The following is an 18,887-nucleotide window of genomic DNA, read 5'->3' on the forward strand; positions in this document are numbered from 1 at the left end:
TGAGCCCCTCACCTGGCCATGGTGTAATGTGGGAAACCAGGTCCCTGGCTTTTGTTTTTCACACTAGGATGGGAGGAATCGGCAGTGATTTGTGTGCGATGTTGGAAGGGCTTATCCCAAGGGGATACTCATTGTTTGCAAAGATGCTGGAGTGATGGGTTTCCCCCGGACCTTCCCTCTGGGGAACCCAGCAGAGATCTTGGATCTCTCTGAGCCGCTGTAAGGTAAAGACACAGGGGATGGAGGCAAGGAGGAGGTGAATGGTGGTCGGTAAAGGGCTCCATCCAGATAAAGAACCCAGCAGAGACGTTTTCCCCGGTGGGGAGAAGGGCTGAGGGTAAGGCGAGCTGCTCCTCACCACCTCCCCCACCCCTCTGGCACTGGCAGAGAAGCTCCCTTGGGAAGGCAGGATGGGATGCTTAGGAAAAGACTAATTAAAGACAAGACTTTTAAGAGATCTCTGACCCGGGGCTACAGCCTGGCTCTTAAATGGCTCAATTAGGAGGCATTTATCTTGAGTAACTTCCCAGGCAGGTACAAGCAGAGGAGCTCCTTGGGGAGCAATGCAAACGGGGGGCAGGCGGGCGGGGGGTGGCCCCACATTTCTGTAGGCGAAGCCCAGACCCTTTCCCCTCCTCACCGGGAGGCCTGGCACAGGGCTCAGGACCTCTGCGTGCTGCCTGCTCCTTGGGCTGGGGCTTAGGCCAGGCTGCCTGTTCCCCGGGGGGGGGCTTAGGCCAGGCTGCCTGCACCCTGGGCTGGGGCTTAGGCCAGGCTGCCTGCACCCTGGGCTGGGGCTTAGGCCAGGCTGCCTGTTCCCCGGGGGGGGGCTTAGGCCAGCCTGCCTGCACCCTGGGCTGGGGCTTAGGCCAGGCTGCCTGCTCCCCGGGGGGGGGCTTAGGCCAGGCTGCCTGCTGCTTGGGCTGGGGCTTAGGCCAGGCTGCCTGCACCCTGGGCTGGGGGTTAGGCCAGGCTGCCTGTTCCCCGGGGGGGGGGGCTTAGGCCAGGCTGCCTGCACCCTGGGCTGGGGGTGTTAAGACTAGGCTGCCATGGGGGCTTAGACCAGGCTGCCTGCTGCCTGGAGGGGTTAAACGGGGCTGCCTGCTCCCCGGGGGGGGTTAGACCAGGTCCCCCACCCCGCTTCAAGCCCGGCTGCGGTACTGGGGCCGATTCGCTGCCCGCCCACACAGCCCTCCCCGCCGTTTCTGCGTTGATGACAGCGCTTCAGCTGCACGGGATTACAGACGTGAAGCAGCTCCGCCATGTCTCCAGACCCGTCATTTCCCACCGTTAATTAACACTCGCCGGCTCCTTCCGATCATTATTTTTCTTAACGGGAGCCGCGCGCCCGGGGGGGGGGGGCTGCACCCAGCGCGGGGGTTGCCCGCACGATCGCTCTGCCCCGCGTCTCTAGAGAGAGGAAACGCCGGCAGCGCGTCCCGGTAATACCGGGCCGGGGGCCACCGCTCAACGGGGGTGAGAGGGATCGAGACGACCCGGGGAGTGGCGGTGCTCCGCGGCGGGGGGGGACGGACGGGACGGAGCGGCCCCGGCAGCCGCCGCCACATGGTCGCAGGCACTTCCCCGGTCGGGCCCGTTGGGGGCGGGAGTGGCGGCGGCGGCCAATCAGGGGGCGGGGGGGGGACTCCGGGGTAGGCCGGTAAGAGGACAGCCTGGTAGCCGCGGCCGGAGCAACCAATGGGCGCGCGCTCCTGAGGAAAGGCAGGTGTCCCCGCCAACAGACGTTCCGCGAGGGGTGGTGGCCGGGAGTGGAAGAGCCAATAGGTTCGCTCGCCGCTTAACGGGCGGGTCGAACGGCGAATAGCGTCGCGTGCGGGCGGGGCGCGCGGAGTGGCTAGCCGGTGCGGGCCGCCATTGTGGCCAGTTCGATCGGTATCGGGAGCGGAGAGCGGAGCTCAGCGAGCCCGGAGCAGGGAGCAGCCCCCCCCCCCACGGCCGGCCTCAGTCACCATCACACCGCGGGAGGCGGCGCAAACAGCCAGTCACCACCACCGTCCGCACCGAACAGCCGCCGCCATGAGCAGCGAGGCCGAGACCCAGCCGCCCGCCGCCCCCGTCCCCGCGGCGGCCCCCGCCGCCCCCGCCGACTCCAAGCCTAACGGCGGGACCGGGAACGGGGGCAGCGGCCTGGCCTCGGCGGCGCCTCCCGCCGGCGGGGACAAGAAGGTCATCGGTGAGGGGAGGGGGTGTCCGCGGCGGTTGGGAGGCCTCGGCGGCGGCGCGAGCTTTACCCCCCCCCCCGCCATCGCCGAGGGGCGGCGCGAGCTCCCCCTCACTGAGGGGCGGCGCGCGCGCCGCCTCCTCCTCCTCCTCCTCGCGGTGCGCGCGCCCCCTCGCTCGCCCCCGCGGCGGCCGTTGGGCGCCCTCCCCCGCCCCCCCCCTCCCCTCCTCCTCCCGCGCGCGCCGCCGGGCCCCGCGTGTCGGCGGGTGGGGGCGGGGCGGCTCAAAATGTCCGCCACGCGGGGCCTTTGTGTGCGCCGCCCCGCCACGTGCCGCCCTGACGCCGCCGCTTCTCTCCCTCTCTCCCCCCCCCCCCCCCCCCCCGACCTTCCCTTCCCTCCCCTCAGCAACGAAGGTTTTGGGAACAGTGAAATGGTTCAACGTGAGGAACGGTTACGGCTTCATTAACAGGTGAGGGCCCGGCGGGGGGAGGGGGGCGGCTGAGCTCGGGCCTGGCGGACGTCGGAGCCCAGATGGAGCGCGGCTGAGGGTGACATGTGCCGCTGGGAGCGGGGCGGGTGTCCCGGGTCACCGCTGTCACCCTCCGTGGTGACACTTGGCAGGAGAAACTGGTAAGATGTGTCCTGCCCCCGCCCAGGATCCCTTACCGCCAGCTTGTATCCGGTTGGTCTTTTACTGCTGGACTCCTAGCCTTGCTCTCCTAGTGAATTGACTTTCATGGCGGTATTTCTTACGTTAACGTTATTTTTTTCATGGTGGGTTGGGTTTTGGGGGTTGGTTCGTGGGGCTTTTTTGTTTGTTTTTTGCTCTTAAGGGTATAAAAGTCTGCTGATTGTTAGCACACCACGCAATATTTGTTTAAGCTCCTGCATGAAGTTCAGTCACATGAATGCAAGCAGAAATTGCTTTGAGTGCCTGGTAGTTAAAAGCGCATTCTGTTGAGGAAACCCTCAATGTACAGGGAAATGAGCAATATGAATATTGGGTTGGGTTTATATTGCAAGCCTGGAGTGTATAAAGGGGTCTCAAGAAACAAGTGCCTAGAAGATTCTTTTAATGATAGTAGTTGGTTTTAAAGAAAAAATTGAACATGAGTTGTGTCGTTACTTAAAATTGGCATATCAGGGAAGCCATCCAGTAGTAGAGGAATCCTGGAATTGCTCTGCAAACCATTTCAAGTGTAGATACTGGTGCTTTCAGTGGGCCTTTTATTTAGGTTTGGTTTAAATATTGCTTTTTTTTGTTTTAAACCTGTCTGTTACCTTGTGACCCAATCTTAAGTGTCTGCCAAGCTCCTTAATTGGTTTTGCCTCTGCAACTTTAAAAACTTGGTGCTGAGTCTACCCGGTTTGTGTTCTTCATGTAGTGTTTTAATGTTAAACATTGTATAGTCCTCGGTGCTGTAAGCTTTAGCGTCTTTGGCTTTTGTAAATGCCTATAAAATCATAGGCCACAAACCCTACCTCTAGGGAAGCCTTTTTCCTGTTTCCCTCAGTAGTGGAAATGCTCAGTGATGTGAGTCAAGCAAGGAAGCAACAGCAGCTACTTAAGACGTCCAAATGGCTTCCCCAGCCATTAATTTGGCAGCTGTTTAATCCCTGAGGTTGCCATTTTTAATGAGAAACCCAGCGTGATCTCGTGTTATCAAGAGATTAGAGCTGCAGCCTGAGAACCAAACTGGAGGACATTTCCTCAACTCTGGAATCTCTCTGGCTTGCTGCAAGGGAAACTTCACAGGAGCTCCTGCCCTTGCTTGTCTTTGCTTCAGCTGGGTCTGCTTGCAGCTAAAATTAGCTTTGGAACTAAAATTTGGCTTTGATGTAGGTGCACGTTGACTTCCAGTATTTCCTGTGTTCTTTTAATGTTAAAAGTGTCTTTCTGTTCTGAAGCGTTAGTTTGAATTCTGAGCATCTGTCAATTGTTTCTCACAGTTAGTCAAAATAATAAATGGATATGCAGGCCACTGGCTTGGTCCTCTTACCATAATTGGAGCTGCACGTTGATATCTGGCTCTGTATTTTGTGCTCTGCTGGACGTAAGGGTGGTGTTCTTTTCATCTGTCTGCTTGTCTGATGCCTTTTTTTTTTTTTTTTTTAAATTTCAGGGGTTAAAGATGTTGAGGGGAGAATTGTTTAGTGCCAAGATAAGCTAAAGGGCTTGTTAGGCCTTGAGTTGGGGTTTCTCTTGTGCCATTTCAAGTTTTCTTTGAGAAAGTGATGGCTATTACTATTACACCATCCAAGCGGCAGTACGCTTGCAGCTTCTAGATGCGCTTGCTGGAAAACACCGTCAGGAACCACATGGCAGGCACTGAGCTTCAACACTGACCATTAACTAACTGTGCGTACACCTGCATTATATCTGTGTAACAGAGTCATTCGTTGATCTCAAACATCAATGGTCTCTTAAATGGAAACTGTGTTTTCAAAAGGACTTTAAAAATAAGCACCTGGTGTGGTTGCCCAAAATTGAACTTGGGCAAGAGCTGTGGAGCATCCATGCTTCCAGAGCACAGACGACGAGCACTTCCTACTGCCATTTTTTAGTTGAGAGTGAAGGAATGTGCTAAGCATTTTTTTAAACTTTTTTTTTTTTTTTTACTGGAAACCTGTTCTGGGCTCTTCTGAAGGTTTTCAGCTTTTGGAGCATCTGGTAAGAGATCTTACATTGCGAAGGAGGAAGTATTTAGGCTCAGGCTTTGCAAGGGCTTCTGGATGCTGCATCGTGGGGCTCTGGAGATAAGGTGCCTCGTGATGGTCAGACCAGCTATGCCATGTTGCCTTTTGACCATCTTTTCCCAGTGACCTTTGAGGCTTGTAGGCATCAATTCCATGAGGAAACAAGGTGACTTATTTTTACTGATGCTGACAGAATAGCCATATCTTGGATTTAGTTTTTGGAAAAGTCTCGTCATCCTCCTGTTTTAAAGCCAGTGGTGAGGAACACTTGTCTTTATCTTAAAAGAAGAAAAATAAATTCTGGATTCTGTCACCCATACCTGCAAGCTCTCCAGTTCTGAGCACACTTTCACACAAGCTTGCTTTGCAATGTCTTTAACCAGTCATTTTAGGAAATGAAAGCCACTTTACTACTGATTCAAACTGTTCTACAGAGTAATGAAACTACCCCAGCAAGGTTCAGTCTGTATGATGCGAGCTTGGATGTATGGCTGAAAGTTTGTTATAGGTGGTGGAAATGGCATGTACAGCGCTCAAACCAGCACAGAGGCTGTTTCAGCTGTGCCTCTTAATTGCAGAACAGAAACTTTACTGACTTCAGTTGGCACCATATTGTGCTTGTCCAGCCTCATTCGGCATGGTAATGGTGCGAACTGTATCGCCATCGCGCTGAAGGACGCTTTTAGATTCTTGTAGGTGCAGGCTTGAGGTGTTTCCTGATTCCTGTGATGGGAGAAATCCAAACAGACCCCTGTCAGAAATGATTGACCAGTTGCTGTCAGGTGTTTGTTCTTCTGCAGACATCTCCTTCACATCCTAGTGAAGTGTGCAAGAGGGAGCTTTCACATGTGGCTTACTGGATGTCAGTGCATGCTCTGAACCTTGCACAGACTACCTGACATTCTCTTTGCTTTGAGCAGTAAGCTACTAGGGAACTAGTTGAGAGCAGGTTGAGGAGCTGATGCTGAAAGCTAGTCGTCTTGACAGTTCCCTGTTCTGTCCCCACCCCAAACCATGGAATATTTAAACTGGCCTAACTTAGTGTGTGTTTCATACATGAATTTCCATTTCCTGTTGTCTTGCAGGAATGACACCAAGGAAGATGTGTTTGTCCATCAGGTAAGATTTCCTTGAAACGGAAACATGTTACCTCTCTGAAACTTGCTGTGCATGACCTACGTGAGTAGGATTGAAGTTGTGAGAGCGCCTCAGGTTTTCCAAGAACTGTTACTTGAACACAAACAACTGTTTCTCACTACTAGATTGCAAGTAGAGCCTGCTTGCAGCTGGGGGTTTTGCACATCCACGTATGTCCATCATGAGGGCAGGAGATACGTGGGGTTAAGCGGGCTGATACTTACAGTGATGGAAATTGCACTGTCTGCAAGTACATTCTTGACTCGAGGATAACTGTTTGAAGTCCAGTTAAGTTGCCTTGTGGATTCATATAGTTGTTAGTAAGCGTATGGAAATAAGGTTAAATGAAAAGCTGGCAGCAGGGAGAGAAACTAATTGGGCTGTAATAGGGCTGAAGTACCAGTGAAGACTTTTTTTTTTTTGCAAAACTTTTATGGAATTTATGGCTCCAGGCTTTCAATGAAAGCCTGTAAACATTTTAATAGATTTTTTTTTTCAGTTAAACAGATACATACACTTAAATATTGTCACTGGGGAGCATGTAAACCTCTGGAAACTAGACCAGAGTGAGACTGCACACCATACCTGTGGCTTATTTCATGGAGCAGGTTGGCCTTAGATTAGTCCTTGGTGTCTGACTTGTAAGTCTGTGTGATCAGCAATGTGTTTTTACCCTTCCTGTCTTAGGATCTCTTGTTGTGAAGCAGCCCACAGAGAGTTCTTGGTGGAGTGTGTCTTACTTCTGGCATTTAGGAGCCAGTGGATTGTTGTTTTGTTTCAAGTTAGGGATATACTGCTCATGTTGTAAACAAAGGGAGGAAAAAGTAACCCCTGGAAGGTGTTTTGACTTGAGTTTGATTTGCCAGCTCTCAGCTTCTTGCTCGTGCTATGTCTGAATTACCTGTTATTAAAGTGTAGAGGCATTTGTTTATAAAAGGTTATTCTGTAATGGGCAGTGGAGAAAGGCCAAGCAACGCTACTGTGTTTCTGTGTACCGAGGCAGGAATATACACCCTGGAGGAAAGCTTTTTCATTACTTGATTTGCAAGTAGGGTAACTGTAAGTGACCCTGACTTGATGTCAGATTTCAGGACTTGTCCTGTAACTACTGTCTGTGTTCCTAAAAGCATAGTTTGACAGTGATTTGCTTTAATGAAATAATTTTCATTATAAAACAGTTTTAGAGGTCTAATCTGAAAGAAATCAGTTTCTTTTAGGAGTTACAACTCTGTGTGCTTTTTTCTATCCCCAATATCAAGCTTGGGTCTCAGGAAGAGCTGTTACGCTTGACTGCTGTTGTAATAAGGCTTCCTGTCTTTCCCTAAAATCTCTGCTTTGTAGCCTGAGACTTGTGGGCATGTTTTTTCATAGATTTTGTTCATTTAGGGGGAAAAAAAAATCTAGTCAAATTCTGTTGCTGGTATTTTTTGTAAAGTTATTTTGTATTACTGTTCAGTGAGGGTGTTTGATAAGCAGAATGTGGCTGAGGGTGGTGCATGTTGAGTATAACTCATCTGTCAGAAATTTAATCCACTACTGAATAGCACAGAAAATTCAGTGTTTTCTAGTAATGTCACTTAATGTGCAGGTACCGATATAAAGGCTTGTCTGGTGCTGATGCCTTAGAAGCTGATCCTTGGCGCGTCATACACAGCTAGAGTAGATGTGTGATTAATTGGTAAATGCTGTGGCTGAAGCGGTGGCATTGGAAGCCGTGGAGAAGGAAGTATCTTCGTTTCTGGCCATCGATGTGTTTATGTAGGCTGCTGCACGCTGTGGTGGTGTGGGAAATGGTAGAGGGCTGGAAAGCTGAGTGCATGATTGGAAAGGCTGATGTATTGATATATATAACTCAGAGGAATGTATAAATACTGTGGGGGTGTTTAATGCTAAACTCTGGTTAGGAATACTATGGCCAGTGTGTATTGTGGGTTGGTTTGTTTTTCAAACTGCTTTTTCAGCTAGCAGGCAGCGTGTTGACAGACTTTTTCAGTCAATGGTAAAGCTGTTGCACGCTTCAAATAGGCCAGAACTATAGTAATACAGGTAGATTTTATGGCTACCTGGCTCTTCAGTGTTTTCATTGTTTTTTCAAGAGTACAGGTCTTCCTCCTAAGATACTAAATACTCAAATTCCTTAATCTTAAAAAAAAAAAAAGTCGTCTTTAGATATGCTAAGTAGCATTCTCGTGCTGTGCCTGTAAATGTAATTCTGCAACGTTACGTTGTTAGACTGCCATAAAGAAGAATAACCCCAGGAAGTACCTCCGCAGCGTAGGAGATGGAGAGACCGTGGAGTTTGATGTGGTCGAGGGAGAAAAGGTAAATACATTTCTCTGGTGTTAGAGTACGCGCGGAAAACGTGGTCTGCAGGCTTTGGTGTGGCGCCTGTGGTTTGAATTGATGCCTGATGACATCCAAGGAGATGAATGGTTTTTCGTTGCTTTACAATGTGGATGTAAATCGTTGCTCGGCACTGGATTATATTATGCTGTAAGTGATTTGATGCTGACTGACCTATTGCTATCCCTGCTCTTTAGGGTGCGGAGGCAGCTAATGTTACAGGTCCTGGTGGAGTTCCAGTGCAAGGCAGTAAATACGCAGCAGACCGTAACCATTACAGACGATATCCACGTCGTAGGGGTCCTCCACGCAACTACCAGCAAAACTACCAGAATAGTGAGAGTGGGGAAAAGAATGAAGGAGCAGAGAACATACCAGAAGGTCAAGCCCAGCAACGCCGTCCGTATCGCAGGCGGCGGTACCCACCTTACTATATGCGTAGGCCCTACGGGCGTCGACCACAATATTCCAACCCTCCCGTGCAGGGAGAGATAGTGGAGGTAATGTTTGCTAAACTGGCTTGATCGCTTTGGAGCGGGGTGATGGGATGCAGCTTTTTGCCACTTCTTGTAGATACTGAAGATGGTTTTTGGTAAGGTTTGGCAGTAGGGTGAAATGTTGGAGCAGATGTTGATAAGCTGAAGCTTTTAAAAAAAACAGTGTGTTTGAATTTGTGAAACTTCCTGTATGATTAACTGGAAGAAGCACAAATTCTAATGGTGTGTACTTTTGTGCCCCAGGACCGATGTCCACCTTGTTGTGCACCGCAGACTTGACCTGACAGCCCCTTACAGCCGGCTTCCTCACAGCTGGACTAGTTGTGGTGTTAATGGACTTTTGCGTGTGGCTAAGATGGTTTGTTGCCCAATGTCTTCCAGGGTGCTGACAACCAGGGTGCAGGAGAACAAGGCAGACCAGTCAGGCAGAACATGTATCGAGGTTATAGACCACGATTTCGCAGGTATGCTGCAGATCAACTTTTTTTTTTTAACCTTTTAGCAACAGAGACAGAACATGGCGATGGTCAGATGCTGCATTGTTAAAACCTAGCTTGACTTTCAGGGGTCCTCCTCGTCAAAGACAGCCTAGAGAGGATGGGAATGAAGAAGATAAAGAGAACCAAGGGGATGAGACCCAAAGTCAGCAGCCACCTCAACGTCGGTACCGTCGTAACTTCAACTACCGACGCAGACGCCCAGAGAACCCTAAACCACAAGATGGCAAAGAGACGAAGACAGCCGAACCACCAGCTGAGAACACGTCCGCTCCCGAGGCCGAGCAGGGCGGGGCTGAGTAAATACCGGCTTACCATCTCTACCATCATCCGGGTGCGTGTCCAGAGGTTCTTGACGATACAGTGTGATGAGTGACTTTTTTCTTTTGACGCTTCCCTTTAATTTTTGCCTTACGAGGTTTGGACTATTCTTGTTCATGTAACCAAATGTGCTGCACTTGTGAGCACGCTCACTAATGTCTGCCAGACTGAGCTGTGAGACTTTGCTGAACAAATGCCGATTAATTGGGAGGGTTCGGTTGCCAGGCTTTAATTTTCATTGATGGAGCTGCTCCCTAGAATACTGCCAGTCTTAAAATCTTGGCTGTGCTCAGCAGTTCAGCTTACGGCAGTCCGTGTCCACCCAGAAATAGTAATTCCAGCGGTGCTGGTATTGTGGCTTGAGAGTAGCTAGGGGAAACACTCGGCTCTGCAAGCGTCTGACTGTTGCGGTCCTGCGGTGCTGGTGTGGCCTCCCACCTGGGAGGATTGTGTAAAGGTCCATCTTAAAATGTTCTTTTGTGGCAAGGTAGACTGGCAACTGGTAGGTTTGGTGCTTGCTTGGTGCTGTCTTCTGATGGCCAGTTTTGCTAATTTGGCAGTATTTTCATCGCTAGGTCTTTCTACCTGCTCTGCTTTTTTCTGGCACCTCCTTGTTGGTTCTTTCTCTCTCTCCTCTGTTTCCTCTTGCTCCGTGCCTGGAGGGCAGGCAAAGAGAAAGAGGCATTTAGGCTCTGGTGGGAGCAATAGGGAGTGGTGACATTAATGGTGATGTTAACAGGATGAGCAGGGAATGCAGGAGCTGGCTGTGGCAAGTAGCTTGGTGCTGGCAGTAGCCGCAGACGCCTCCCAGCTCTGAGTGCTGAGGGACTTGTTCTTCAAGGGCTGGGGTGCCGCGGGATTCCTCATGCAGTTGGATGGTTTGATGCCTCTTCAGGCCTCACCGCAGCGTTTTCTGTGCGCTTGTGAACCTGTTTTATCCTGGTGTTCATCTTAATGGATAACACAAACCAAATGAATTCTTAACATCACAGGCTTTGAGAAACCCCAAGAGGACGCTGGGTTGCTCTTTGTGTCTGTTGATGATATTGGAGAATGAGAGTTGTGGTTTCTGTGGTCTGGGCAGTGGCTTGCTGAAGCCATGCTGCCTGTTAGGCACAGGTAGAAATTGCTCTTCAGCCACCTTCTGGAGATCTTCAGCAGCCCTCAGGCCTTCCTGGGGGTTGCTCAGGGTTCTCCAGCTGTGTGTCCGCAGGGCCCGGTGTGAGCAGTGCTCCCCGGGAGGCTGCCACTGGCGCAGGCGGGACTCCCTTGCGTTCAGATTTAGTGTCTTCTCCTTCTGTAGTCCTGTGCCCGTTTTGGTCACTGGGAGTGGGCTGGTGGTGGGGGTGTGGTGGACAAAACACCTGTGTAAGCCTCTGACCCCTGTCTGATCATCCTCTTTGTTCTCTTTTTCAGTTTAGTCATCAAAGAAAAGACTTAAGAAATGAAGAAGAAAAGAAAATGAAATTCCAGCAATAAGAAATGAACAAAAGAATTGGAACTGAAGACCTTAAGTGCTTGCTTTTTGCTGTTGACCAGATTACTAGAACTATCTGCATTATCTATGCAGCATGGGGTTTTTATTATTTTTACCTAAAGAAGTCTCCTTTTGGAAACGATAAACACGTTTTTTAAAAGCCTGTTTTTTCTCAATATACCTTTAAAGGTTTTTAAATTGTTTCATATCTGGTCAAGTTGAGATTTTTAAGAACCTCATTTTTAATTTGTATGAAATATACACCTGATTTTTTCAAGTCAAACTGCAAGCATCTGTTAATAAAGGTCTTAAAGAATTACCATGTGTGCTTGGTCGTTTTAAACCTGTTTACGGATGTAAAAGGGTTGAAATTCAGTGTCCCTAAAAGGTTTTTTTGGGGAAAAAAGACTGCTTTATTTCTTCAACATACAGACAGTTGGGGTAAAATGCATAAAAATTTAAAAAAAAAAAAGTAATTGAACTGGAGCAGCTCAGCTGTGTCTCTGCTGGAATATGGCTGTCACAAAACTGAGATGGTGGGAGGGTGCTGAAAAGGGAGGGGGGAAAAAAAAGCCCCAAACACCAAACCCCTAAAAGTAGCTGCTGGAGCTGTGCAGAGCACAACTGCTGTTCTTGACTTGGTACATCACAGGGGTGATGTCTCTCAGCTGAGTCACTGCGAGAGCTGCTGGTGCATGGGATGGGAATTGAGGGGAAAGCGGGGGAAAAGCAGGTTCCTGGCTGGGTTTGAAATCCAGAGCATCCAACAGCAGCTGCACGTTGGAGACCCCAGATTGCTGCTCGGTGGTGGTTTGAGCTGTTTTCAGGTGTGGGCTCCTTGTGTCCCTGTGGTGGCTCTGCTGTCATGTGGGGTGAAGGAGCCTGAGCCCCCACCTCGCTGTCATGCAAATGCTGCTCTTTGTAATTGCTCCCCCATCTGCCCCGGGGCTGTTGCTCGCACTCTAACCCCTCTAGCTGCGTCAGCCATCCATCCTTTGGGTCACCGCTGTCCTGCTGTTCCACCCAGCCTGTCAGTCGTGCTCTTTATTTCCATTGTGCAGCTTCCTTTTGGTTTTTTGGGGGTTTTTTTGTTTTGTTTTTTTTAGGTCCCTGAGGAAAAATTAGCCTTTCCAAAAAAAAAAAAAAAAAAAGGTCATTTAATAAATTACCCTGTGCTAATAGCAGTGACAGACTTGCTGTATCCTGCAGCATGGGAGCAGTCGGCCAGTGGTGTTTCTGTGCAGCACCCACAGCGGGGAGCTGTGCAAGAAAGCAAGAGGTTTCTTTCTGCTGTGGGTGAGACTAGAAATGATGTCACGGAAGGGCCCTTGCAGCCCCTCGGGTTTGGGCTGCGGGTGTGTTGCAGCCTGCCTGGGCTACAGAAGTGACTGCACGTCTGTTCCGTTGCAGGGACCAGCTGTAATGTCTGCTCGGGCCGTGGGCTTGATCTGCTGCCTTTTGGGGCTGCAAAGCCCGTGCCAGGGAGCTTTCTGCACAGTTTGTGTGCTGACCTCGGGGTAAGAAGCGAGGGATTAAGGACAAAAACTAAGCGGTCATCAATTTTGGGGGGAGATGATGGTATTTTTGGATTCTGGTTTGTTTTTATAATGGTTTGTAAGTGAAGAAAGATGATCATTCACTTGGAAAACAGAATTCCCATTTCATGTGGACTTCAAAACCCAGCTTTGCAGGTAGAGCAACTCCATTAGGCTTCAAACTGACCCAGTTCCTCCAATGATCACCCCGTGGTAATGTTAATTAATGCTCCAGGCCATTAGCTGTACCCCGTTTTTAGCTACAAACCTTGTGCTGCCACTTCCAAGCGCAGGGGCAACTTCCAGCAGCCGGGTGTGTGAGCGACCAGGGCCACCAGCCACGTGGAGTCAGTGTTGCTCTGTGCAGAAAAGGCTTTCCACTAAATTCTTCCCTCAGTGTCCCAACAGCTTCCCCAGGGGACTTGGGGAAGTGTCTTTTTTGAAAGCAACACTTTCCTGGGCTTTATTTTTATGAAACCTGGCTGGAAATGGGAAAAGAAAAAAACCCTCCTCTGCGGGTGACTTCTGCAGCACCCTTGCTTTTTTGCAGCCGCTGATGCTCCAGCTCGTGTGGACCCTGCAAACAGAGCCTGAAAGCAATTGCAGAGATGTCCCAGTGTAGGCGATGGTGCTTTAATGGGGAGAGCATCCCACAGCGGGGCCGGGTGCGGGAGGTACTGCTGCCCGTCACACGCGGGAGTCCATGGCGTACATCTTGCCAGTGGCTGTTCGGCCCTGGGGCTGGGGAAGCCTCTGGGGTTGCCAGCGGCTGCTGGAGTCTGGCAGGAGAGAGTTGGGGTTGTGTCATGGCTGGCAGTAGCAGGAGGGGCTCAGGGGTGCCACAGCATGGGGACGTGGCAGGGGTTCACTTCCACCCCGTGAGACCAGGCATAAGGGACAGAGATGATGTCTGGCAAGACATCACCTGCCCCGTGGCCCTGATGGTGGGACGGCCAGATTGCCACTGGCATGTCCTTGTAGCCACCAGCTCAGGCTTTGGCTGGTCACAGCTCCAGCACGGCCACTGTCTTGGGTAGACATCAACACACCTCACCGGCACCTCAAGATCCCACAGATGTGGATGGAGTGTTTCTGCACCCCCTCCCTGCCCTTATGGGGCTCATGGGGTCCTCACTCAGCCCAGTCCTGCCTGGCATGACCCAGCCTCCCCAGCCAAGGGGCACGGGCAAACTGCGAAGGGGTTTCCCTTGATTTGGCCGGACCCAACAAGAAGTCCCTGCACCCCCAGAGCTGGTCCTTCACCCCACATACATCCCTGATCAAAAGCTATTTGAGGTGGGATGGGGTGGGACAGGGCAGACTGACCTGTGCAGGCATAGAGGCAGCAGGTCAGCAGGACAGATGCCACGAAGCAGCCCGTCGAGCCAGCCATCCCCAGCCAGCACGACCACCCGAAGTCGTAGTGGACTCCCAGGAATATATTGTGCGACACCAGCATGGCCCTCTCCATGTAGACATCCACTGCGTACCACATGGAGCCCACAAGACCCAGGATACCTAGAAGGAACAGGGCCAGTTAAAAAAGAGCCACACAACCCCTTCGACCCCCCACAACCTCTGAGGAGGTGCCCCTGGCTCCTGGCATCTCCCCAGCTTCCATGGGCCACAAGGTCCATCTGGCCCCTGAGCTCTCCCAGCCACGCACTCCCAATGCTGAGGATGACACCAGCCCCGTAGCACATCTTCAGTTTGACGTGAGGCTCTTCCTTGAGCAACTTGATGCAGTCAAGCCCAAGGAGCAACGTAGCCAAAGCCAGGCCAGCCAGGAGGTCCGCTGTGATCAGCAGGGTCCGTGTCACCACAATCTTCACTAGGCAGGGAAAGGAAAAAAAAAAAAACAAAACAGAAAGGGGACTGAGGAATGGTCAGAGGAACTGGTCTCCCCAGTCCAGATTGCTGCCTGTGAGAGTCATGCTAGTGTCTAGCTGGATGACAGCTAGCAGTGGATGACACTGCTAGAGTCATCCAGCTCACTGATGGGCATGTCCGTAGGAGATACCTACATTGGGACCCACTAACCCCGTGCCTGCCATGTGCTGTAGGCAAGGTGCTCACCAGGCTCTTCTGAAATCTTGTGACAGAACTTCATAAGCCCATTATTAGACCAGCTCAAGAAACCAAACGACTTAAGGCGCACCAATCAGCAGCTGGGATGTGGTCACCTACTCAGGACCCTCTTGCACAGGCTTAAACAGAAGATGCTGCTGTCCAGACTGTCTGTTTTTTCCACCAAGTTGTGTAGTTGGTGTTTTGAACAGCAAATGTCAACATAGCAGTGAAAAATATGAGAGCTGGCACAGGTCACATCACCAGCTGTGTGCAATGTGACTTCTCCCTATAAAACTTTTTCCCCAGAGCAGCACAAGAGCCCACTTAGTCCATGCTGACTTCTTGTTCCCTTCTCCACTGCCTGAATCTGTGTTGACCCTTGTCATCACCTCGTACAATGGTTCTTCTGTGCAGGGCCTGATGTGCCCTGTGCAGGCCAGAAGTCACCATACCATGATATGACTGTCCCTGAGTTGAGGACGCAAGTCCTTGGCCAGTGGGAATGGTCCTCACCCCTGGCATGCAACATCCCACCATGCAATGGAGGGCAGGAGCTGCACCTGGACTTTGTGTGCCAAAACACCTTTGTTGTGAGGTGACACAGCTTCATGGCCTCTCCCCTGCTTGGTGAACCCATGGCAGATCTGGCTGAACCATGGGTTGCTGTCCAGGCTGTGCTGATGGGTCAGGAGACCAAGAGAAGCCCTGGGCCTGCATTGCTAACTATTGAAGGTCAACCCTTTGTAATGAGGATCATCTTGAAAAGGGAAGAGGAAAAACTTCTAGCTGTGAACTTTAAAAATGCCTCCAGGCCACGCCATCTTACCTGGATGGTCAGCCAAAATGGAGTCATACTGGTCACAGGTCCTGACCCCATCCTGCATGTTGGTGACACACTCCCTCCAAAGCCCCCGGCATTTGTGACTTACCTGGAAGCAGGAGAAAGACACTCGAGCAAAAAGCACCACAAAGCACCCCAGCTCCCCAGGAATATCCCAGCCCAGCAATGCGGATCTTCAGGCTTTCACCACCACAGCTGGGCATGTCCCAGTGACTCCCTACCCATGCCTTGTTCTCTGTGTCCTCCTTCTGCTCTGGCATTTCTCTCTCTCTCTAATCGTCTAACCCTCCAACTCATGCAGAAATCAGGGGGTTTGTCCCGCCATGTCCCCTTTCCAAGCCCATAGCCCGCATGGGGTGCAACCCCATAGATGTCAAGGCACCCACCTTGCTCCCAGCTGCTAACCTTGAATGTGGTTGCTCTGCTAACCTCGAAGACGGTTGCTCTGCTCACCTCCACGCTGTCATCAGCGTTCACCATCCAGCAGTCGGTGCATGTTGCAAGGAGCAGGAAGAGGGTTGAGAGAAGAGCAAGACCGAATGCCATCATCTGCAAGGCTGCGCTCATGGAGTTACCTGCAAAGGCATAGAGATGTCTGCCACCTCTGCTCTGGCCGCTTCCCAGGTACCTGATCCACCAAGGACAAAGTGCCACCTGGGCCAGGGTGTCCTCTGGATCCCTATGAGTCATCTGGGGCCCATCTCATGGTCCTGAGAGCTGCCAAAGTGCTCTAATACCCTTAGCTGAGGTTGGGCCACCAGGTTTGCATGCAGACATGGCCTTCAGGGGCACATTACACTTGCAGTGGAGATATACCCCCATTGGATTGCTCTCTAGATGTCCTCTCTTCCAAATAGAGCATTTGAGGTTGCCAACCATTAGTACTTGCCCTTTAGGAATCAAAAGCTGCTGGAAACCATTGTCAAACAACTACTATTGTCAAGGCCTGTGATCTGAGCATGTGTCTCTTGATATCCTGAGATATGATATCCATTTTCTTGATGCCTCCATCCCTGCATCCATGTGATTTGGTGGGAAGATCACCCACCTTTTCTTGATTTTTTTTTTCCCAAGAAAAGCAATGAAGTGCTGAAACATCCAGGCTGGAGCACAAGCAAGTGTCCTATGGAGGTGTCCTGATCTCAAACAGTGAGCGCAAAGAAAGCATCTCCCTTTATGGAGGTGGATGACGGCTGCTGGGGCTGGATGTGGGTGCCCTTGAGCGCTGCCAAAGGCTTTCCAAAGACCAGAGGAGGTGGGACCATCTGTTTTCCATCCTAGCCAGAGATGGAGGGACTTTGCAGAGAGGGGAGCTGTGCCCAAGGGATGGAGCAGAGGACATTGTATCTCCACAGCCTGGCCAGGAATCTCACTTTGCTGTGTTTTGCAACCCAGGTTGCTAAATGTTTTAGTGCCTGAACAGCCCTTTGGGCAGAGGAGTTCCCATGATTTGGTTAATTAATGAGACCCGATGGGTCTCTGAACTGCATGGGTTAATTATCGTAGGGTGACGACTCTTCACCATGGCAAGATCTGTGACCTTCAGCCAGATGCTGCCCACCCTGGCATGGCACAGAGGCGGCAGGATGGTCATGATCCCCACACCCAGTGAGCAACATCTCCCATGACATCCTCTCTTGGATGTCGCTGGGAGCAGAGGTGCCCCTCACCCTGTCTCTGACCACTTCCATCAGCTTTGCTCTGAGAGCATACGTTATTAACAGGCAGCCTCTCAGACCCTAATTTATAGTATTTTTTTTAATTTCCCAGGCTCCCTTCTGAGCTAACTCTCCATAACCTTTTTTTTTTTTTTTCTGCTAGACCCTGGCTGTTTTGGAGCCTTTGAAGAAAATCTGTTCAGCCATTTGAGTTATATGAGTAAGAAAAAAAAAGAAAAGAAAGAAATCCTTAACTGTGGCAAAAACCAGCTCTGAACCCTGTTAGCAATAAAAATTTTGGGGGGGGAGCATTACCTTCACCGCAGGCTCATCCTTGCTTGGGTGGGACGATGGCAAAAGCTCTTTGTCACCGATGACTGGGGCTGGGGACTTGGGTCTTGAAGGTTTTCGAGCGCTGATGGGATTCGATCCTGACCCACCTGATGGAGTCGGGGAAATGCAACGCCTGCCGGAGCCGTGCTGGGCTATTTAAGGTTTTTCCATGACATGTCAGACGGGCTTTGTGCTCCGTGGCGTGATGGGCACCCCTGCGGTTAAAACGGCAATAGGTTGGAAACGGAGCCTCCCAAAAAAATATCACGTGGGGAAACCTGTGGGAACCCACTGGGAACACTCCCCAGGTGGGGAACTCTGTGTCCTGGGCCAATATCCCATGTTTTTTAATTAGACCTTTTAATTACTGCCTTGGAGTGAGTGGCCTAAGACATATTGGGTCCCCAGGAATGGTGCAAGAGAAACAGAGGGGTGGAGGTGGCCAGAGATAAAAGCTAAAATACAAGGAGGATAATTAAAGCCCTTTGGCCAGGCATGCAGCCAATAATTAAGCTATTCCCCCCCCCCCCCCCATTAAGTGGAAAACAAGTGATAATGGTTGCAGTGGTTATGGCTCAGACAACGTGCCTGGTCAGCGCCTGAGGAGGTTTTTTTGTGGCCCTGGAAAGTCATACCCCAGCTGTCTAGCACTTGGCGCTGCGCTAAAAACTGCAGGTTTGTTCCTTGATCCCCTGCTATTTAGAAAAAAACCCACTTTTTGCTCTCACTTTCTTGCAAAGCATCATGTTGTGGCATCCTCTGAGCATCGCTGGGCTCAGCTGTGCCTGTGGCTCCCAGACGTCACTACGCCCTCATCTCCTACACCCATGGAAAACACATCCATATTTCCATTTCATGGGTTATATTTAAGAGATGCACTTGGGTTTTTTAGGTTTATTTTGGTGCTTGGTGTTTTTTTTTTTCCCCTCTAGATAATCCTCTACAGCGTCAAACTGTGGGGATTTGGGGAACGCACCAGGCTCCTGGCAAATTTGAGCTTCAGCCCCGCGGAGGCACCGAGGTGCTTGGTGTCTGCTATTGCTGTGGCTTTATTTCAGGTTTTCCTGTTTCCCCAGGATTTCGACCCATGGCAGGTCCAACGCTTGGGCACGTAGCGGTGAATTAGTGCTGAAAACCTCCAGGGGAGTTTGTGTACCTTCATTTTCCAACATTTACATCTCAAAAATTTATGGTACTTGGACATCCATGACAGGTGAAATTCTACAATATAAAACTGCAGCTGCATGCCCTGGTAACACCTACAAAATAGATTTATTTTTATTTTCTGCTCATCTAAA

The 18,887-nt window shown here is 50.7% G+C and overlaps 2 protein-coding genes across 5 annotated transcripts; one reads left to right on the forward strand and one right to left on the reverse strand.

The window, feature by feature from the left end:
* Nucleotides 1-1,801: 1,801 nt before the first annotated feature.
* Nucleotides 1,802-11,471, forward strand: YBX1 (Y-box binding protein 1). 4 transcript variants are annotated; one of them, XM_075773455.1, is made up of 8 exons: nucleotides 1,802-2,194; nucleotides 2,589-2,652; nucleotides 5,966-5,999; nucleotides 8,250-8,339; nucleotides 8,558-8,860; nucleotides 9,239-9,321; nucleotides 9,423-9,688; nucleotides 11,092-11,471. In XM_075773455.1, exons 1-7 carry the CDS (start codon nucleotides 2,038-2,040, stop codon nucleotides 9,655-9,657), a joined length of 966 nt encoding a protein of 321 aa, XP_075629570.1. In that variant the 5' UTR covers nucleotides 1,802-2,037; the 3' UTR covers nucleotides 9,658-9,688; nucleotides 11,092-11,471. The 4 variants fall into 4 exon arrangements, with proteins under 4 accessions (XP_075629570.1, XP_075629571.1, XP_075629569.1 ...); XM_075773456.1 differs by having other exon boundaries at nucleotides 1,806-2,194; nucleotides 11,097-11,471; XM_075773454.1 differs by having other exon boundaries at nucleotides 1,865-2,194; nucleotides 9,411-9,688; nucleotides 11,097-11,471.
* A 1,861-nt stretch (nucleotides 11,472-13,332) lies between these two features.
* On the reverse strand, nucleotides 13,333-16,165 carry LOC104640473 (claudin-16). Its single transcript, XM_075773469.1, has 5 exons — nucleotides 16,052-16,165; nucleotides 15,584-15,686; nucleotides 14,354-14,518; nucleotides 14,014-14,205; nucleotides 13,333-13,466 (listed from the first exon to the last, which is right to left on the reverse strand). The coding sequence occupies exons 1-5, from the start codon at nucleotides 16,163-16,165 to the stop codon at nucleotides 13,375-13,377; spliced, it is 666 nt and encodes a 221-aa protein (XP_075629584.1). The 3' UTR covers nucleotides 13,333-13,374.
* Between the last annotated feature and the right edge of the window lie 2,722 nt (nucleotides 16,166-18,887).

The sequence above is a fragment of the Balearica regulorum genome, chromosome 21 (genome assembly GCF_011004875.1).
Source record: "Balearica regulorum gibbericeps isolate bBalReg1 chromosome 21, bBalReg1.pri, whole genome shotgun sequence".
Taxonomy (NCBI): domain Eukaryota; kingdom Metazoa; phylum Chordata; class Aves; order Gruiformes; family Gruidae; genus Balearica; species Balearica regulorum.